Source organism: Balaenoptera ricei, chromosome 8 (genome assembly GCF_028023285.1).
Source record: "Balaenoptera ricei isolate mBalRic1 chromosome 8, mBalRic1.hap2, whole genome shotgun sequence".
NCBI lineage: Eukaryota > Metazoa > Chordata > Mammalia > Artiodactyla > Balaenopteridae > Balaenoptera > Balaenoptera ricei.
This window is the reverse complement of record NC_082646.1, coordinates 103,864,575-103,886,262: the sequence shown is the minus strand read 5'-3', so window position 1 is coordinate 103,886,262 and position 21,688 is coordinate 103,864,575. Positions and strand designations below refer to the sequence as shown.

The 21,688-nt window shown below is 54.2% G+C and overlaps 1 protein-coding gene across 1 annotated transcript; it reads right to left on the bottom strand.

Annotated features, from left to right (window-relative positions):
• Positions 1 to 881: 881 nt before the first annotated feature.
• Positions 882 to 21,478, bottom strand: CD5 (CD5 molecule). Its single transcript, XM_059931683.1, has 11 exons — positions 21,399 to 21,478; positions 10,585 to 10,632; positions 8,537 to 8,848; positions 8,016 to 8,078; positions 7,436 to 7,768; positions 5,132 to 5,425; positions 4,343 to 4,468; positions 3,574 to 3,627; positions 2,517 to 2,636; positions 1,890 to 1,981; positions 882 to 1,447 (listed from the first exon to the last, which is right to left on the bottom strand). Exons 1-10 carry the CDS (start codon positions 21,448 to 21,450, stop codon positions 1,893 to 1,895), a joined length of 1,491 nt encoding a protein of 496 aa, XP_059787666.1. The 5' UTR covers positions 21,451 to 21,478; the 3' UTR covers positions 882 to 1,447; positions 1,890 to 1,892.
• Positions 21,479 to 21,688: the final 210 nt, after the last annotated feature.

Below are 21,688 nucleotides of genomic sequence, written 5' to 3'. Positions count from 1 at the left end.
GGGTGTCAGTGGGGGCAGAGGGCTGGCCAGGCTCTTCTGGCGTGCTTGTGCCACTGCAGCTCCCCGATTCTGTGAGCACCCCCTCGTCCCCACCATATCCTTCTAGGAGCCTCCTTGCTCTTCCAGAGCTGCTTCCGTGGCTCGGACCATTGATATCTCCCAGTGGATGTGGGGCCAAATCGAGTGGAGAAAGGCCCCAGCCCCGAGATGCCTTCTCAGGGCACAGTGAGGCCCGGCCGGTCCTCTCCCTTCACTAGACCCTTAAGTTGCGAGTCAGATGTCCTCCTCTGGCTCGTCGTTAAGGAAACCGAGGCACCTGCAGGATTAGGAATGTGTCCAGGCTTGCTGGGGAATGGAGGGGACTATTTCAGTTAAGCGAATTACTGAACCCACGGGAACGTCCAGTCCTGGTCTCTTACTCTCAGGTTAGAAAGTTAACTGATTGGCTGAAACGACTTGAGCTTTGGACTTTTAACAGCTGTGTGAACCCAAATCGGCTAGGATTTACTAGGTACCCACTTTGTGCAGGGCCCTGAGGCGGCACTGGTGCCCTTTGGGCTTGGCAGCCGGTGGTCCCTGCTCTCGGTCAGGTGAGGGGCTGCGAGGGGAGGGGGCACAGGTGGAGGGCTGGTGATGGGGCTCTGGGTCGGGCAGCCACACGTGCTGGCTGCTGTGCTGTGCTGTGCTAGGCGGTCCTGTGTCAGGGCTGCACCCTCTGACCGTGAGGCTGCAGAGCCCCTCGCCCCCTGGTAGGGGCCCCTTCCCAGTGGCACCCCCAGAGGGATCCACAGGGGCGGACCCTGGATTGAGGAGGCCGGGCACTCTAGTTCTCAGGAAGCAGAAAAATCATTATTTACAAAGAACATATTAAACACGCACGAGAGAAATCAGCCCTTGCCTCCCACCACCCCCAAGGTGTGAGCATCCTTGTGGGTCCTCATGAGTCAGAGCTGGAGAAGAGAGCTGAGTCCCACAGACGGGGGAGGGGGCTGCCCGGGTCTGGACCCCGTGAGTCTCTGCTTGGGAGGGATGCTTGCTTCGGGGCTCTGCCCTTTCGCAGCTTCCACAGAGGGGGGCCAGCTGAGCTGCGTTGGGGTCTTCTCCTGGGCTGGTGAAGATGCGGGGAGATGTCTGAGCTGGCCTGCCTCTGTAGGGCAGTAGGATATGTTGGAAAGTCACGTCCATGGTCCTGCCGGGCAAGGACCTGGACGTTGTTTTCCAAGCAGTGACTGCAGAGCATTCTCAGGACAAAAGGTCTGGCTCTTGATGTTTGTTCCTGGGTCCCGGTTCTGTGTGGTGAGTAGGAAGTGTGTCGGCGGAGGAAGCCTCATACTCTGGAGATGGTTCAGGGAGGTGGGGGACAGGCCCAAAGCCCCCAGCCCAACGTCAGGGGACAGCGGCTTCTCCTTCCTGCTGGTGTAAGTCCATCAGGATACTCTCAGGGGTGCTTTTTAAAAAAAATCGAGGTATAGTTGATTTACAATATTATGTTAGTTTCAGGGGTACAACATAGTGATTCAAAATGTTTATAGATTATACTCCATTTATACTTATTATAAAATACTGGCTATATTCCCTGTGCTGTACAATACATACTCCTAGCTTATTTCTTTTATACATAGTAGTTTGTACCTCTTAAACTTCCCCTGCCCTTAGGGGCTCTTTTATGTAGTCTTCTGAGATGGAGTTTAAGGTCCATGACCCCTCTGCTCAAATGGCCAAATCGGCTCCCGTCGCCTAAATTGCTGATGCTTACTCTTTTCCTTTACAAGAGTCTAGATGCTCATCCCCCAGCCCCCCACCCAGGTCACGGATGGGCAGGGTGAGCAGAGGTGAGGAGCCAGGTGGCTGGCGCTTATCCCCAGCGCTCTGCCGGGGGCCAGGCTCACCTTTTACAGCCTCTGAGCCCCATGCAGATCATAGTCACTGTCAGAGGAGTTATCAGGCTGGGCGGAGACGCGATGCAGGGCCCCTTCCAGAGCTGTGGAAAGAAAGGAGGCCATTTGAGCGGGGTAATCCCTCCAGGCTACACAGAGAGAGCCCCTCAGAGCCAAGAGCCCTGCGGGAGCTGGAAGATCACAGAGGCTTTCTGAGCTGGTGGCTCAACAGCCCTGAAACCGTTGTGATCAAATCGGCGAGTGTCCTCTAATGATGCTGAACGCCAGGCGCCCTGCGGCTTAATTGTCAGCGCCAGTCAGGGAGCATTCGATACAGGGCTCTGCGGGCCACTGATGGATGCTCTGTTCTGCCTCCAAGGGATCCGAGGGGCCTCATTTATTGAGAAACAGGTCCTTTAGGTCACAGCAGTGCTGGGGTTAATGATATCCCGGCACATTCTTCTCTCTAGCTGAGTGGCCCGTTAACGTTGTATCCCATCCATACCCTGCCGTGACCGGCTGTCAAAGGGGCAGTTTGATCGTCTGCCCCCTGCTCGGCCTCCCTTCTTTCTCCAGGCAATCATGTGACCCTCTGCTCGGCCCCTGCCGTCATTCCTAGGAGCGCCAGCTGGTGCTTACCTGGAAAAGCTGAGATTTGGGAGTTCCTGGGAGGCTGACTGTATTCGTTCTCCAGGTGGGAGGCCGTGGGGTTCTCAGCCTGGGACCGGACAGTCACCGTGTGGTTGCGATGGAAAGACACTGAGCAGATGTGGGAGATAGAATCACTAGACATGATGCTCTGTCCTCCTCCTCCCCAACGGGGGCCCAACTGGAATTTCCTGTTCCCGTTGTGTAACGTGTGGGTGGGGGCCGAGGGCCCCCTGAGCTCCTTCAGTGCATCCCTTTTCCCCTTTCTTCCCAGGGAGGTTCATTCTAGCAGGGCTCAGACTTTTAGAGCAGCTTTGGGTTCGCTGGCAAGCTGACCGGCGGGCAGGCCATCAGTCAGACAGTCAGTCAGTTATCAAACATTCATCAAGCAGGGAATTGGAACACGAGTGATAGGGCAGATATGGTCCCTGCCCTCCTGGAATTGAGGGTCTTTATATTGTAAGAAAGACTTGACAACACAGAGCCTTCTTGAAGGAATTGGCTCTTGACACATCAAGTGGGGGAGAAGGTGGAGTAGAGGCAGGAGGTGGGCTGTGGTTCTACCCACAAAGGGGGCTCTGGCTGTGGCCAGAAGGAGAGAGGATGGAGACCAGGTGTGGGGACAGGGCCGGCTGCATCAAAATGTCTTAAAACTGGCCTTGTAAAGTTGTTGCATGATAAAGACATTCCATGATAAATCTAGCTTGGACAACCCTTCTTAACATATGTCTGCTTTGGAGATGAACCACGCAAAAATGCCCGTGAAAGTTCTGACAAGTCCTGAAGTAAAGAACCGTGTCTAGCTCTGCTTAACTCACTGATTTCCAAGTCTCTTTGATCATGGGGTCCTCTTCTCTGAGTGCCACCCGTTAACACCTGTCGCCACAGTCACACCTTAGACGAGCACAGTGGAGCTCAGAGGCCTCAAGCAGCCACTGGCTCTGTCCATGGTCGGCAGTGACCCGTGACCCTGCTTCATGGCCTCCTTCCTGAGTGCCGTGGCTACTGGCCTGGGCCGAGGGAGGATCCTGCCTCCGGGGCTACTTACTGTTCTGGTTCATTCCCGTCGGGCCAATCCACTGGCGCTGCTTCTTCTGGCGGACTGGGTGACAGACAGGAAAGGCACATCAGGGTGGGGGTGGAGGAGGGGGGTTGAGATAGGAGGGGGCAAAGGGGGCGGGAGACAGGGAAGGAGGGAGGAGGCAACAGGTGCATGCTGAAGGGCCGGTTCTCCAGGAGAAACCACCGTGGGGTGTTTAGAACCAGAATTAAGACCTGGGAGGGCACCAGGGACCCAGCCATCACTGCCCACCTCTGGCAGCGTGCAGCCTCTCTAATCTCACACCCTTATCTCTGAATGATTTCCTCCCGAGTTCTGCAAGGCCAGGATGATACCCATTAGGTTCACAAGGTCTGCGGCTGCCCATTTGTTGTATGAGGAAACCAGAGCTCAGAGAGGAAGTGGCTCGATTAGCTGCTAAGTGGTGGAGCCGGCCTGGGACACGTGTCTTCTGGGGTCAGACCCTCTGGACCCACCACAGTCTAAAGAATGCCCGTACCCTCCCTTTGGGCTGGAGTGGGTCCCAGCTGGGCCCTGGATGTGGGCGAATCAGTGATTTTCCTGACTTTTCTGTTTGTTACTTGGTGCGGAGAAAGGCCGGGGGGCAGGAGAGGGGCAGGGCTGGATGGTGAAGCAGAGGTGCTCCCAGCCGGCTTTCTGGAGGCGGGAACCCTCCCCTGTGGGGCTCGTGGGCAACCCGTCCAGTCTCCCCATGCAGGGGCTTGAAAGGGAGGAGGTTTGGGGCACCTACACCTACATTTCTTCACCAGCTTCTTGTAGGCGAGAGGGCCACACACGACCAGCAGCACTACCGCGAGCATGAGGGCCAGGATGATGCTTGTCACTGTACCCGCACCCAGGCCCGCTGGGCTTGAGTTCTGGCCTGCAGGAGGCAGAGCTAGGTCAGTCCCAGCCTGGGAGGCATCAAAACTGTCCGTTCAGAGGCAAGCTCCCGGCTGGCTGGCTGGCTGACTTCCCCCAGTAATTCAACAGCATGTGCAGAAGGCAGTTTTCTATCTGCTGTCTCTCCACCCATCTCTGAAATTCTCTGCTACCCATTCATTTATCCACCATTTACTATCTAACAGTTGATCATCCAGCTATCATTTGCCCCTCCTGTGACCAACTCTTTACGTTTCCACCATTTTCCAGTTACTTGTGAGTGATCACCTTGCCATCATATACAAATAGCCATCCATCCATTCATTTCTCTCTTTTCTGTGTTAGTCAATTACCATTCATGTAGCAGATATGTACCCCTCTCCCTTGCTTTCCTATTTTCCATCTGGAAGAGCAGAAGACGGAATGAGGGTTCTGTCATTCATTAGCTGCCTGACAATGACGGCCGGTCTCCTATTGATGGTTCGTGCTCACTGCTGTCTGAGCACTCTTGTCCCCTCTCCCCTCGTTCGTCATCCCTCCATCCTTTCCTAGGGCTCTCTCTTTAGTTCCTGGGGCCTGTTCTTCAGAAATGTGCTCATTGACTGAGTCTTAGAAGGAAAATCCAGAACTGCCCTCCACCCACCATGGGCTGGGCCCAACTCACAGGTGACAAACACTCTCTTGCAGTGGGATTTTTTCTGCAGAAGCTGGTGGCACTGGGACAGCTTCCCCGCGGGACAGAAGAACCCCCCGGAGGTCTTCTCGCCGGTGTCCAGCAGCTGGTAGGAGCTGACGTTGCCGCACTGCTGCTCCTGGCACACGTCCTCCCACCTCGCCACGCCCTTGACTGAGGGGCTATCGCACAGGGCGTCCCACTGCTTGCCCTGGCGCACCTCCACGGAGCCTTCACACGTGCCGCTGCCCCCCACCAGGCGGCTCTGCACCTTGGGCTGGAAATCTGGGGGGAGAGCAATGGGAGGTGAGGTGGCGGGCTCGGCGGGAGCTCCCTGGGCCCTGAGCCTGTATGCCTGGCCACTGGGACCCCATGACACTGGCGAAGTGGGGACCCTGGCAGGGCCCGGCTCTTGGGGGTCTGGGTACCACGTGGGACTGCCTTCCTTTCTGCCTTTCCCTTCTTCCGGCATCCTCCCTGGCATTTTCCCCATCAAGCCCTGTCCCTGGCGCCTCTGGGCAGCTGCAGCAGCTTGGGCACGTTCGGTGAAGAGGCTGGCAGGGTGGCAGTGCCCGTCAGCAACCACCAGCAGGGAGTCGCCCCTCACCCAGGTGACAGTAAGAGGAGTGGGGAAATAGGCTCCACCTGGGTCCGCTTCCCTCTTTGAAACGTCCTCTCATTCTCTTGCTGCTCCTTGAGAGCTGGGAGGGCTTTTCAGAGAGGGGAAACTGAGGCCCAGGGATGGGAAATACCTCCTGCTCTGAGTCCTGGAGATTCGCAGGTGGGACTGAATCCAGGAATCCTGCTGCCCAGACCTCAAGCCTGGAGGGACCAGCTTTCATAAAAGGGCCTGGTTCAACAGAGACTGATTCATTTCTGCTTATCAGGGTTGGGCCTGGAGGCCCACATGTGCTCGGGTTAGAGCGAGTTGTGATCTCAGCAGCTTTGGCCAGTTTCTATAGCAACATCCGTCTTCAAAGCTCTAGTAAATCTTCTATTTAGAAAAAAAAATTCAAAGGCAAGACTTCTGGATATGGTTTTGCAGGTTGTAACCTACAGGAGGGCTCCTAGCAGAGGGGTGGGTGGGCCTGAGAGCCAGCCAGGTTTTCCCATCAGGCCAAGAGATCCTTGGGGGCTGCTTCTGCCTGGAGGGGGCAGCGTCTTACTCATTCACACCATGTGTCCAGTGGTTTGGGGGCGTCCCTGCCTGCAGGATAGCCCAGTGGTCCAGAGCAAATGCTTCCCAGATGTGTGCACATGAATCCCTGAGACTTTGCTGAAAGGCAGATCCTGATTAGTAGGTGGAGGGTGGGGCCTGGGAGTCTGTATTCCTAACCAGCCAGATGAAGCCGATGCTGCTGGTCCAGGACCACACCTGGAGCAGCCAAGGCTTACACAGCAGGCTCTGGAGTGATGCTGCTTGAGGGGAAACCCCAGCTAGTGCTCTATGACACTGAGTAAGAAATTTAACCTCTCTGAGCCTCAGCTTCCTCATCTGTAAAGTGGGGATAATAATAGCACCCACCTTCTAAGCTTGTTGTGAAAATGAAGGAATGCCCTGACTAGTCCCCAACGTGATGTAAGCACTCAGGAAGTATGACTTCTTAGAGTCTGGACTTCACTAGACCATTTGGTGATAGGAGCCCACTACGTCCCAAGGCATGCTGTGATTATCCTTATTTTGACCTGTGGTCCCTTTCCCCTCAGTTTCCCCATTGATCCTCATTTGGGGATCCCACAGACCAGCCTCTGGGCTCCTGCCCTCAACCACACCGGCATCGCCAGTCTCTTCCGGTTGGTGGCCTGTGACTCGGGAGCCTCCGCAGGAAGCCCTCTGGGGCCCTGCTCTGGCCTTTCTCTACCTGCTGTGCCTCAAGGACCTCCTATGTCTCACCATCGTTCCAACATCATCTGTCCCTGGGATTTATAAACTCCCCTCCTGCAAGGCTGGTTCCCTCCAAGCGCTCCATCCTGCTTGGGCCCTTGACACAAGCCGCAGTCCGCCAAACTCACCAGCAGACTGTGGCTCCTCCTGTGAGTCCTGCCACTTCCCCGTGTGGCAGCCGAGCATTTGGGCTTGTTCTGTGTTACTTTGCAGAGATGCCCGGGGCACTGGGTGTGAGTGTGGCCTCCCCACCCCATGGCCACCCTACCTCTTAGAGGCCAATGATCAGCCCTCCATGTCCCTTGTGTTCTCCGTAGCGCTAGTGCCCTGTGCTGCATGTAGGGCTTTCAGGAACGTGTGGTGACTGACCACATGGGGGCGCCCGTGAGTCTTGGCCCGGTCCCACTCACCAGAACAGATGAGGCCAAGAGCTTGGCCTCCCTCCTGGGGCTGAACTTTTCTGAAGCACTGCTCTACGGAGGCACATCTTCTGTTCTGGATCTTCCACCGGATTGGCAAGGGACCGCTGTCTCCTGGCTCTAGTGTCCTGGCTGCCTCGGTCTCTGGCAGAGGCTTCAGGAAAGAACCACACTGGAGGGCTGCACAGATGAGGTTCCCCAGGTCCTGGATCCCGTCCTGGGACTCGATGCCGACGGTGCCACCCAGGCTGCCGCTGTAGAACTCCACCAGGCCTGCACACCGCAGGCCCCCGGGTCGTGCCACCAGCTGCAGCCTGGGAGGAGCTGGGGAGGTGGGGAGGGACCTGAGTGCTGACGACCAGCAGCAGGGCCTTTCTTGCTCTGTGGTTCTAACACACAGACGAGTGAATGACTGGCCGACGGCCCTGGGAGGTGGTGAGGTCCCAAATATTGGATGGAACATACGCTACAACCTTTCATGCTTATCTGAAATTTAAATGTAACTGAACATCCTGTGTTTTTATTTGCTAAACCCGACACCCTACCCCCAGGGCCCTCAGAATCCTTTTACCTGTGGGCTCCGGAGTGGTCACGGGCGGGGGGCTCGTGGGAAGAGGTGTTGTCCTCAGTGGCTCTGAAAAAAGATGCTCTGGTTAGGGAGGGGGCCGGGACCCTGGGAGGGAGGAGGGAAGAGTAGGGGGTGTGGGGAGAGTTGGGGGCAACAACCGGCCATGTTGAGAAAGACCTGGAACTCATGATGTAAGTACCACGGGCCCCATTAAGCCCACTTGACCCACATGTTGTGTCTAAGCCTCCTGCGAGGCAGGCAGTACTGGCCCATTTTACAGTTGGGAAAACAAAGGTTAAGAGGAGACAATGAAGTTAACCGTTGGCAGAACCAGCTCCTCGACCTTTTCCATCCCCAGACAGGTGCCAGCACGTCCTCAGTACTCCCCCTCCAGTTCCCCACCAGTGTATGTTTTTGAGAGGGTAGTTGTAAATCGGGGACAGGCCCCAGATCACAGGCGTGGGCAGCCTCCTCGGGGCTGGTGCCCAGGCCCAGGGAACCCACGGGGCCAGCTAGTTACCCACCTAAGCAGATCAGGGACAGAGGGTCCCCCTGGTTTGCCTTGCTGTCACTGCAGTTGGAGAAGGACCCCAGTTGTCCGAGGCAGGTGATCTGGCTCTGGGGTCGCTTCCCTTTGAAGTGACGGATGTGGGAGAGGAGCAAGGGGTCCCTGCATCGCAGCTTCTGGCAGAGCTTCCAGGCCTGACCGGGGTCCTCCCGGTGGAACGGGCGCAGGCCCCAGCTCTGGCTGTGCACCGTGTACCACTTGTCCTTGTAATTGACCTCCAGATGGCCCTGGCACCGCGAGCCGGAGCCGCTTAGTCTCACTGTGAACCCTAGGGGTCGAAGAGGTGGAGGAGGCAGTCAGGGTGGAAAGGGCCCTCCATGTGGGCCCCTCCCTGCACCTTCCCCGTCTGGGCCCCACCCCTAGCAAGGCTCTCTCTGCCCACGGGCTGCCCGCTTTGCTCCTCCCGTGAGCTTCGTCCTCTGGGACCTTGCAGGGACTTTCCAGAAACTCAGGCTGATGCAGCTCCTGATCCGGGTGGTCCCTTGAAACCAGGCCAGGAGAATGGGGCTTGAGACCTAGGAGCCCAGGGAACTCGGAGCAGTGAGCGAGGGGCTCTCAGCACCCAGCGTCCTGCAGGATCGCCCCTTCCTGGAAATTCTGTTTCAATACACCCCAGACAGGGCCCGGAGCCTGATTTTTTTCTCTCTCTCTCTAACTTTTATTTTTTTTCTGTTCATTTTTTTAATTGAAGTCTAGTTGACTTACCATGCTGTGCCAATCTCAGCTGTACAGCAAAGTGACTCAGTTATACACAGACATTCTTTTTTTTAATATTCTTTTCCATGATGGTTTATCCCAGGAGACTGGATATAGTTCCCTGTGCTATACAGTAGGACCTTGTTCTTTATTCATTCTAAATGTAACAGTCTGCATCTACCAACCCTAAACTCCCGGTCCATCCCTCTCTCTCCCCCTTCCCCCCTTGTCTCTAACTTTTAAAATCAATTTTATTGAGGTACAACTTACATACAGGGACATGCACTCATTTTAAGGGCACTTGTTCAATAGGATTTGACAAATGTATACACACCTGTAGCCCCCGCCATGCTCTAGACAGAGAACATGCCCATTACCTGGAAGTTCCCTCATGCCTCTTCACAGTCGATTTCCCTGAATCCAGCCTCAGGCAACCACTGATCTGCTTTCTGTCACTAGAGATGAGTTCTGCCTGTTCTCAAATGTTACATAAGTGGGATTGTACAGCAGGAACGATCTTGCTAGAGTTTGGAGCTAGGATGCCATTGCAGGCTTCCAGGTCCCCGCCCAGGTCCTACCAAACCCTCTGTGGCCCCTTCTGGTTGCCTAGTAGCTTCATGAGATCCTCTCGCCACATTTATCACCAAATACATTCAGCATGATGTTATCTCAGGAAATGTGAAAAAGAGAGGTCTGTGGTGAAGTGAGTCTGGGAACTGCTGAATCTGAAAATGCTTAACAGAGTTCCTCATTGCAGGACTTCTCAGAGCCTTTACTAGGCCAGTGTCCACTGTCAGGAGTCTGCAGTGGGTGATGTAGTGTTGCCTACCCTTCGTCCAACGAGTTCTGTGGAACCCTGTTTGGGAAACACTAGCCTCTAGGATTAAAGTCCAACCTCTAAGGCAAGACATTTCACACACTTTACAATCTGGTGCAGCCTCTCTCTGCAGCCCCAGCTGCAAATGTCTCTGGCCAGGGAGCATCCGGCAGGATTGGGCAGGAAAAGGACTTTGCAAGGTGCATTTATGGCCAGTATCTTTTCTGTGCCTGGTGAGTGGGCCATAATAATAATTAGCATGACACCTAGCATTTGTGGGGTGCTTTACAGCCATCTAGGGCATCTATCTGCAAATGGGCCTCTTAAGCATGCGTTCATGCATGTGTGCATGTGTAGGGGGTGTGGGCTGCTCTCTCTTTCTCTCTCTCTCTCTCTGTAAGGTGGGATTCACTCCGACGGAGGGATGGCAGGTTCCCCTAGAGCCTGGTGGAATTGTTCCACGCCCCCCTCTCCACGTGGCTCTTCCTTACCTTGGTCCTCTAAGTTGAACCCTCTGAGGCCTCTGAGGCAGGAAGTGACTGCAGAAAGGAGAGAAGAGGGTCAGGAAGGGAAGTGTCTCTTCTGCTTCGCCTCACCTCTACTCACAGCCTGATCAATGGCCCTTTTGCCTCCAGCCATTGTCATGGGCTTCAGGGGCAGGGATTTTCATACTACAGATGGCAACCCTTAGGCGGGTCGTGAAACCAGTTTAGTGGGTTGCAACCATCAATCTTCCTTCTTGTGTTAAAACTTTACTTTTTAAATGAACATGCAGTAAATTCCATTTTCTTTTAGTGCACAATTCTATGAATATGAACACATACACAAATCTGCATAATCACCGTAACCATCAAGGCATACTGCAGTCCCATCACCACCCAAAATTTCCTCGTGCTCTCTCTCTGTAGTAACATGCAGCATTGCAACCACCAATTTTTAAAAAATCATGTAGTAACACAACCATCAGTTTTTAAAAAACTGAAATGGACTAGAATAGAGAATGTCAGAATGCATCGTGTTTTGTGAGGATAAGCCTCACTTTGTGTGTGTTGGGTGGCAATATAAAAACATCCTGAGTGTTGCTTTCAATCAAAAAAAGTTTGAACGTCATAGTTCTAGAGAGCTGAGAAATGAGCCAGAATGGGAACCCAGAACATTTGTTACTTTCTAGAATTCCCAAGGCAGGTTAAGAATGATAGCAATTTCTCTTTATCAGCTCCCAGTTCTAGAGGAGGAAATCAGAGCTCAGGGAGGCAGAGGGGCTTGCCCAAGATCACATGGTCAGTTGGTGAAGGAGCCCAGTGGACTCGGGTCTGGGGGGAACTGGCCTCCCCTCTGTCCTGGCTCCAGCCTGGGCCCCTTCAATAGGAATGTGGGCCACTGGGCAGTCCCGCCTCCTCCCAGCCTCGTCTGCCTGTGGAGCAGGGGCGGAGGGTTGTCAAAGTGGCTCGTTGTCTGTGGCCGGCTCATGTGTGGCTGGGGCAGAGGTTTGATCTGAGTGGAGATGGGTTGGGTGGCACGCCTGTATGGCCTCAGAGCCCACCCTCCATGTTCACTGCCCGGCTTTATCAGTCGTGGAGCAAGTGTTTGGTTTCCATGTGCCCCAGGGCTTGCTTCTCAGTTGGGAGCTGGGGACAGCATCGGTCAGGGTGAGTACTTTATATAGTAAATGGCTGTGTTTAAGTTTCTTTTGAGAAATTGTTGCTGGGTGTAAAAAGCCCCGTTTTTGCCTGAGTGTTCTGAAGCTGGTGGTAGAATTTTAAGGGGAGTCATGCCCCACCAGCCTGCCCTCTCCCTCCAACTAAGACTCCTTGTAATTAAGTTGTGGCCTATGGTAAGTTTCTTCCATCTTGGCAAGAGCCCGCCATTGTTGCCCCGGGAGTCTTGGGCCTTGGAAGGGGAAGGTATTTCTCACACAGAGGGCATGTCGGGTCCAGAGCAGAGGCCAGAGCTCTGGCCTGGGTTGGGAGGGGGTTGACCAGCTGTCAACCATCTGATCTATTGCAATGGGCAGGGCAGCCTCAGGAGGACATGGTGGAGATGCCCGGCTAGCTTGGTGAGAGAGGAGACAGGGGGCCCTTTGTCCTGCCCTCAACTCTCACCCCTGACCTTTCACTCCTACCTCCCTCCGTCCCAGTTCCCAACACGAATGGGGCTGTACACCTTTAGGGATTCATTTCTTTGGCTAAACCCTGAGGGCACTTATGGGGATAGGGGACCCAAAGATCCACCCTTTGGTGCTGAATGTTGCAGGATAGGTTTTCTGGCACTGATGCCTTTCTCTGGGTCTGAGTACCAGCTCTGCCTCTTCCTTAGCCCCTGTGAGCCTCAGTTTCATGGTCTGCAGTATGGGAGCAAGAAAAGGACCAGCTTCATAGCGATGTTGTGAGGATGAGATGAAATAATCTATGCAAAAGACAGCCCAGTGCCTTCCTGGCCAGCGTTCAGTGCTCAGAGCTGGTGTTGCTGGTTGTGGAGCTGGCTGGGCCCGGGGCAGTGGTGGGCAGGACTGCAAGCTGCCTGCTGGGGAGTTTTCCCAGGGGCAGGCATCCCTGTCTGGACGCTTGGAGAGCCAGATCACAGGGCTCGCCACCTCCCTTTCCCACCTGGGATCTTCACAGTTCCAAAGTCACCACAGTCAACGTCCGTTAACAGCAGCTACCAATTATTGAACGCCTACTGTATACTCAGCACTGGGCGAGGAGTTCCTTACAGATATCGTTCATCTTCCACACGGCCCCACAATTTCAGTTGAATATGTTCACAATATAGCTGTCGGGAGAGGCAAGTGCCCTGTCCCGGGTAACACCGCCAGCAACTGGCAGGGCCTGGATTTGAACCACGAGTATGCCTTCCAAACCCATCTCTCTGCTTTCTGCCATCCAGTTGGGCCTCCAAAGTATTAAATTCAGGGAATGAACAAATGAACAAATGAGCAGAAATGAACATGACCTTGACCCTGACCCTGGTGCTGGAGTCCCCAGACCCTGAAGCCCCTGGGGACAGGGACTGGGCCTGACCATCCCTGTAGATCTCACACAGAACAGCCAGAGAACATTCTCAGGAAAGACTGCACAACATGAGAACCAAGAAAAATTCTAAAAAAGAAAATGCTCTGTGGGGAAAAGGCATCTACGCATTCCAGGGCTTTGCCTCCCTCTGGGAGCCTGACTGGCCTCAGGTGAGCAGCATTTCTTGTCTTGTCCCTCCATCACCGTCACTGTCACCACCACCATCGCCATCACCACCATCACCATCACAACCATCAACACAGTCACTGTCACCAACACCACTGCCACCATCATCACCATCACCATCACTGTCACATCATCATCACCATCAACACAGTCACCATCACCATCATCAACACCATCACCAACACCGGTACTGTCACCATCACTGTCACCATCACCATCACTGTCACCATCACCATCATCACCACCACCACCACCACCACTACCATCATCAACACTTTTATCGTTGTACTTTCTCCTAGGCATTTTTATACATTAACTCTCTCAAACCTCACCACAGCTCTGTGAAGTTGGCACTATTATTTTGATCTCCATTTTATAGATGAGGGAACAGAGAGATTAACTAACTTGCTAAGCAACTGATGAAGAGTGGGCCCAGGACTCCAAGCCAGGCCATCTGGCACACAGTCTGTGCTTTTGACCGCTGGGCCGAGCTGCCTCCCTTCCCTTCAGAGGGAAGGCTGCCACGGCCTGCTCCGTGTTTCACCAATTCCTGCATGTTCCCGCCGCGCAAACCTGATGAAGGAGAGTGAACTTGTGATTCCCTTCAGTCAGTGAAACATACTGTGGGAAGACTTTCCATGAACTTGCTGTGTGATCTTGGCAAGTCACTCAACCTCTCTGGGCTTGGTCTCCTCGTCTGTAAAGTCAGGAAGTTAGAGTTCACCCTCCCTCACCTTCCTTTCGGTTCAAACTTCCATGATCTCTAATCTTCAGCTCCTGACGTGGCTCAGCGGCAGGCAGGCAGGCAGGCGTGGGCAGGTGAGACGTGTGACTGACTGCGAGCCTTCCTGGGTGCTGCTTCTTCCTGTCTGGCCGGGGATCCGTTCACGTTTTGATTGTCCACAACTTACTTTCATTCTTTTAGCTGCTTCTCACAGGGATCAGATCAGGGTTCCCCTGAACCCTGCTGGCTGTGCTCGGGGTCCCTCTGACCCCCTCCCTGGCTACAGCTTAGCCCGGCCCCTGCGTGCAGCCCCGAGGCCCAAGGCTTTGCTGCTGCAGAACCTGCAAACAGAAGCCTGGGGACCCTCGATACCAAGAGGGACGGAGGGCACAGAAGCGTCCTGCCATTCCCCGGTCTCTCACCCAACACCACACGCCGAGCAGCTGGGGCCAGGCCCCTTCCCTCCCCTGCCCACCTTTCCTTGGAGGCCCCACTACTTAGGGCTTAGACTGGCCAAGCCAGGGAAAGATCAGGGCCAAAAATCCAGAGAGACAGTAGGAAGGCTTTTTCACTCTCCCCGAGCCCCTCTCCTCATCTCTGCCTTTGCAGAGATTTAACCATTTTGACTCTGCCTGCCCTGACGAGGTCTCAGTGAGGAGTAAATGAATTCCTGAAAGAGGCTCTGAGACATTTACGTGCTCAACCCCTCCCTCCCCTCTCCTCTTGCATCCCCCCACATTCTGGATGGTTCTCTCTTTGGCTCCCTGTACAGCAATACTCTGGGCCACGTCAGGCCACGTCAGGCCACAGATGAGTTTTATTTGCTCAGTGTTATAATTTTTTTTCCGGAGCCCATTGTTTTGAAAGGTTTCTTTCTGTTTTGTTTCTCTTCTTCTTTTTTTGGCCGTACTGCGCCGCCTGCGGGATCTTAGTTCCCCAACCAGGGATCAAACCTGAGCCCCCCTGCAGTAGAAGCACAGAGTCTTAATCACGGGACCTCCAGGGAAGTCCCTTACTTTTCTTTTTTTAAAAAAAATCCCAAGATCCAGATGTTTTTGAAAAACAATATGCTCTGGCCACGCGGGGCTGCATCCCATGAGCCCCCAGGGCAGCCTGTTCTGTCCTGGTTTGCCAGCGCCCTCGGGGCACCCTACTGTCACCCTGCATCTGGAGAGCCTCAGCTTCAAACACATGATGGTTTCTGCAGTGAAACATATGAATTTTCACACTAAGTGGGATGTGTCAAGATTATAAATAGTCTCCTATTCATTCAGGTCAGGATTTGCCTGTAAGCGTTTGCCAGAAATTTGCAAATTTGGGGGGGTTTTGGAATTGCAGATGAACGTTGGTGAACCTGTATTATCAGTCTCACTTTGCAGCAGAGCCAGAACTTGGCCCAGGCTGCTGGTTTCAGAGCTTGTACCCTTGATGCCACCTCTGACCCACTCATGGGCCTGCCTGGACCCGTGAGCACCTATGCTTGCAGCCCTACACACTGAGAAATGGAGGCAAGAGCGTGGCCTGCCGAGGGTCCAGGGGGCACCGGGGTCCCAGGGAGGAGCTGGGACTTTCCTGATGATAATAATAGTGACAGCGACCTCTTACCCCGCGCAGACCCCAAGGGTTTTTCACGGCAGACCCCATTTCTTCCCGACAGCCTCAGTCAGGGGGGCTGTCATCACTCTGTTTTCCGGATAAGGAAACCGACAGACTGATTTAGTGCGGTTTGGAAGCCTGATGTTCCATTTTTTCCATTAACGGTGATTCCCTTTAACAGCCCATAACATTCTTATCAATTTACAGCAAACACAATATGTCGACTGCCTTTGGGGGGCATTCTGGATTTTCCTTCCCATATCCTCTGCTGAGAGGCTGACTCGGAAGGCCAAGAACTCCGCTTTTCTGAAACGACTCTCATCAGTGGAGCTGTGTTAACCTGAATCTGTATCAGGGCTTCAGGGAAACGAAGATCACAAAGGGCCCAAATTCCGTTTCTCGGGTTGAGCACCAGATGAAGTGGTTGGTTTTTGATCAGGAGCCTTTCTATGTGCAAAACTTGTAGAAAATCACACTGGGCTTATGCCAGGAGGAGCCTGGGGGCTGGAGCCTGCAGAAGGAACAGCGGATTCAGGTCTCTAATCTCGCTCACCCGGGGTCTGCGCCGATGAGCGATAGTGAGCAGCTTGTGGGCAGAGTGGCCTTCGTATCTGAATTGCAATTCCACGCTCTCCCTGGCGGCCTCGTGTGTCTGATTGAATTTGCATGAGTTTCACGCCACCGTACGTGACTCCACTGTCACAAGGACAAGGCCTCCTTTCTGTTCAGATCTTCACATATCCCAAAGCCCGCACAGGGGCTCGTCCTTTCCATGCACAGCCCTGTGAAGAAGGGACCGAGCTCACCCCTATTTTCAGATCAAGAAACCGAGGTTCAGAGAGGCTCAGTGACTTGCCCAAGGTCACACAGCTCGCTGGTGGTAGGGTCGGTGCAGAAACCCCATCACCATCACTTGATGGGGCCCCATGGGGCTCTACCACTGGGAGACCCCAGAGCCCGCTCGCCCATGGTACAGAAGGGGGAAACTGAGGCTGGGGAGAGGGAGGAGCTCACTCCGGAGGGGAGTCGGTGGCAGTACAGGGGACCCTTGCTGCCTCTGCCAGTTGCCACCAATCTGCTATCCTGTTTCTACCACATCTCTCCCAGCTGTGCCCCAGGGAGAAGGGAGTATCAGGGTCCCTGTGGGAGCCGTGTGGGTCAAGCCCCCCCAGGGGTACATAACAATGATGAGGGCAGGGGTGGTGACAGTAGTAGTTATAGAGGAAGTGATACAGGGCCACGATTCCCAATCTGCAATTCAAAGTCCGAAACCAAAAGTCTTTTCTGATGCATTTGGCAGGAAGGCATTTGTGTCTTCAGCGTGCGAATTCGGTTTCACTGCAGAAGTGGGAATGTGTTTGATTATGGCCTGTTGCCCGGTCTGGAAAATTCTGGGTTCCCAAATGCATCTGGACAGAGGCTCCAGATAAGGGCTTGTGGACCTGGAGAGGCGAGAGTTCCCATTTCTCTCCAGGTCACTCTGCCCCCTTTCTCCTCTGCTTGGCCCCTGGGTGCCTTGAGTTCATTGGAGAAAACGTTCCGTGCTCATGGAGGCCTCCACAGCTGCCTCGCCACCAGCCTGTGTGTGACGGCCCCTCTGCCTGCAGCCGTCCTCCCCGGGCCCACATAGCATGGTGCAATCATTCATTTCCTACATGTATTTACTCAAATATTTTCTCGTGAGACCCACTGCAACCTCCTGGGATACAGCCTGGCCCCCGAGCTCCCAATCCCCAACCTCACATCACTTCATGACCTCCTAACATCCATATGATCATTGATTTAGCTTCTCTCCGTCTGTCTCCCCATCACACCCCAACTACGATGTCGGATGCACCTGGACAGGAATTTTGATTGTTCATTGCTGTGTCCCCAGCACTTAGAACAGTACTTGGCACATAGTAGGTTCTCAATAAATACTTGCTGTCTGAATGAATGAATGGACCAGATTGAATGATAGCAATTATCCTTTGAGAGGGGCACAGTGGTTATCCCCATTTTATAGATGAGAAGGCTGAGTCTCAGAGGGGTGTTCTTGTCATTTGTGAGTGGCCAAGCAGAAATCGAACCCAGATCTGCGTTGCTCCAAAGCCCCACAGGCCTTCACACATGTCTGCACGCAACACAGGCACACATATAGCAGGTACACACACAGCACACACACACACATGCTCACCAGGCACCCACAGGCACCCACATTGATGCACACAGAATAGGTGTTCAATCAATTTTGTTGCGTGGAGTTGAAGTCCCTCCCTGGTCCCCTGGTCACTGCAGGGAAACCCCTCTGAACTGTAGGCGCTGGTCAGAGTGACCAGAGGGGCCAGTGCCAGCCCCTGAGCCCCCAGGTCCCTCTGCTACCTGCTGGGAGTGGGGAGCTCGGGGTTGCTGGGGGCCTGATTCTTTGCACCCAGAGCCAGCAGGGGCCTCAGCTCTGCAGCTGGGGCCGCGGGCCGGATGGCGGGCTCACACTGGGCGTCCCCTCTCCTCTCCTCTACTGTGGATGCCCAGGCCCCCTCGGCCTGTCCTGCCCGTTGCCTTCACCCTTGATGTTCCCTCTGCCTGGGACACTCCTCCCACTTTTCTCTGCCTGGCTGGCTCCTTCCATCATTCGGGTCTCAGACGAGACATCACCTCCTCAGAGAGGAGCCCCTCAGACTGGGAGCCCCTTCGAACGTGAACTTGGTAAGTGAGTCTCAGCCATTGCTGTTTCCTTCGTTGCACTGATCACAATATTTAGAAATTTGTAAATATTTCGGGTGCGCCCTCCATGAGGGTGGACTCCTGTGTGCTTCACGGCTGTATCCCCAGAGTTTTACACAGAGCTGGACACATAGTAGATGCTCAATAAATGTATGCGGATGAATAAATGAATGAATAACTAGCCTGTGCAGGAGGATTGGGGGAGAGAAAGACTGATGGCTAGGCTCGAGTCCTCCCCACCAGGTCCTGACTCACCTTGCTTCTTGCTGACTCTGATAATAATAATAATAAATTTATATAATAAATAAATTTATGTGATAAATTATATAATAAATAAATTTATATAATAAATGAATTTATTATTATTATTAATGCTTACTGAGCACTTACACAAACCAACATTCCTATTAAAGCTCTGTATTCATTGATTCATTTAATCCTTATAAATCGCTATGAGGATTATTATACTATTATTAATTATAATTATAATTATTATTATTATCGCTATGAGGATTATTATCCTATTATCCTATTATCCTATCCTATTATTATCCTATATCCTATTATCCTATCCTATTATTATCCTATATCCTATTATCCTATCCTATTATTATCCTATTATTATTCCAATTTTGCAGAAGAGGAAACTGAAGCTTACAGAACGGGTCCATGGTCACCCAGCTGGCAAGGGGGGACCAGAATTCAAACTGCTAAATCCGTGACTTTCCCAAGCCTTAGTGCCAGCTTCTGGAGTCCCGGTGGCTGGGCCTGAGCATCTGGGCAGTGATCAGGGCTGCCTCCATGCCCCACCTTCAGCAGGTGAGCCCTGGGCAGGTTGGAGCTCAGGGCAGCTGCAGAGGGAAGCAGGCTGTGGGCATCTTCATGTACCAAAGGTGCCCAAGCCATGGGCACAAACTTGATGGCCAGCCAAGAGGCCGCGGTGTTCCCAGGGCTCTGGCGGTGAAGCATCTCTACTTGGAATGTCTTGAAGGGTGCCTGTGCTGTTTGCCCCCAGCCGCAGCCCTGGCCCTAGGTGTCCCCAGCCCTTGATGGCTGCCTGTCTGCTGGTGGTGGTTTTGTCCTGCAGCCATTTTCCTACTCGTGGGAGTGGCTTCGGTGTGTCTTTGCTCTTGGCTAGGGGTACAGAGGAGCCTCCATGAGAGCAGGAGCACTGGGCTGGGGTGGGCTCTGCAGCTCACTAGCTGCTCCCCCTGGATCTCAGTTTTCCATGCTGTAAAATGGGGACAATGGGCCCACCTGCTTACTAGGCTGTTGTGAAGCTTTCAGAAGAAAATGCCTTTAAAAGTATTTCTTAAGCTGTGACCCACTGAACAATAGGAATGTTTGTTATCCACCAGTTACACACACACACACACACACACACACACACTGGGAATCCTGTGCTCCTGGGCTTCCAGATGGTTCCCATACTCTGGTGAAGGCACTGCCTCCAAGGCTTCCTGACTCTGGGCTCCATTAGGCCTAGTCCTACCAGGAGCCTCGCCACTGATGGGGTTCAGGGGGAGGCCAGCAGAGCAGGACTCCACCCCGACTCCCAGGGGGCTTGGCTAGACTCCTGCCCTGCTGGGGTCAGAGGCCACAGGTGAGGGGTAGGTGGGGAGCTTAGGAGCCTGGTCCTTGGAATCTCCAGGGCCAAGGAGGCCACAGCAGCTCCTCAGGAGGGCCCCGTAAGCAGCGGGGTCCATCCATCAGCCTCTGCCCTGGGGACAGAAGGCACTTTGTACCTCCTGCAGCTCCATGGAAGAATAGCCATGAGAACATGTGTGCACATGTGCCATCGCCACATGCATGGGAGAAGGCAAGTCTACATTTGGAGGCCATGTTTTGCCCATGAAAACACACACACGTACACACACACACACACACGTACACACACACACACACACACACACACACACCTCTCACACACACATACTCACACCTACACACCCGTTTTCTAGGAGGGACTGAGGCCCCCCACTAGGCAGGCAACGTCCCCAAGTCCCTTCCCTCCAAACTGGGAAGCTGCAAGTTGCCACCTGTTCTCACCTGTTCCCGTCCCAAGTCAGTCACCTCTCTCACCCTGCCACACCTTCCAAAGCCTTGAGAAGTGGTCAGATCTTACCCAGTTCACTCCCCCTGCATTTTATAAATAAGGAGATGGCGGCCCGGAGCAGCTCGGACCTATCTGAGGTCATACATGGCCAGGCTTAGACCCCAGGGCTCAGGTCACGAAGTACACTGCCCCCCGCCCTCCCCTCCCCCCCTGCTCAGGATCCTCCCCACTGGCCAGTGTCGGTGACGCCCCAGCAGCAGGGCTCCGGTCCTGAACTAGCGTCCCAAGGCCTCAGGGATGGAGGACTGCCCTTTCCACTGTCTCCCCTCCAGCAAACAGTAGGCCCCAGACTCACCCACCCCTAACCTTATCCCCAGACAGCCTCTCCAGAGGCCCCAAGTCAGTTCTACAGTGGCCCCCGGGGAAGTGTTCAGAAGCCCCTCCTCTGGGTCCGGAGTGACAGTAGACCCACACCTGGCTGGCAGGCCTGGCTGAGACCCCCTCTGGGATGAAACCAGAGTGACTAGGGACTAAGGTGTATGTCTTTGCCATCTGCTCGACTGTGATCCGGTCCCCACCCTGCCCTGGCCCGCCCTGCCCAGAGCATATCAGAACTGCCCAGGAGATGGTGAGTTTCCTGTCCCTGGAGGCATCCAAGTAAAGGCTGGACACTCAGGAGGTGAGGGGGGGTAGCTGCAGAGGGAAGCCGGCCTTGAATGAGGGCTGGACAATTTGATTTCTAGGCTGAGGGTCTGATCTTGGCATGGATTCCACCTCGAAGGGGACAGTAAGGTCCCCAACAGTGCAAGAGAGAAGCAGAGGTGGGGCCCTGGGGGTGGGACAAGCAGGGCCAAGAGCTGAGCTGGGGCTGGGGGAGAAGACAGGGATCCTGGTGGCCCCAACCCTCTGTGGTGCTCCAGAGAGGTGACATGCGGACCTGAGTCAGACTGAGGGGATCTGACTCTGGCATCTTCTTCTCTGTACCCTGAGCCCCGGTACCCCAGCAGACACCCCAGAAGGGGTACTCACCCAGCAGCCCTAGCAGGTACAGGGCGGCCAGTGGCAGATGCTGAGACCCCATGGGCGCGGCCTCCTCCTGCCTCAGCCTCGGCAAGCTCGGCCCCTGTAGGTAAGGGTGTCTGGCCCTGTGTCTGCCTCTCCGGGAGAAGGGGGAGGGGCGGGCAGGCTCATGCAGGGGTGGGACAAGGGAACAGGCAGTGTGGGGCCTGTGTCATCGTGTTTGAAGTTGAAACTGTCAACTTCCTCCTGGGTAAAACCATCTGCCCCAGTTCGAATGGCGGCCCCGGTCTCTGCCAGCT

What these genes read in the sequence shown, in the direction of transcription:
- CD5 (XM_059931683.1), bottom strand. Translation starts at nt 21,450, where the DNA reads ATGGGGTCTCAGCATCTGCCACTGGCCGCCCTGTACCTGCTAGGGCTG. An exon ending in TCTGTCCCTGATCTGCTTAG is followed by an intron (nt 8,079 to 8,536) that starts GTGGGTAACTAG and finishes ATCTTTTTTCAG; the next exon opens with AGCCACTGAGGACAACACCT. An exon ending in GACCACTCCGGAGCCCACAG is followed by an intron (nt 7,769 to 8,015) that starts GTAAAAGGATTC and finishes CCACCTCCCCAG; the next exon opens with CTCCTCCCAGGCTGCAGCTG.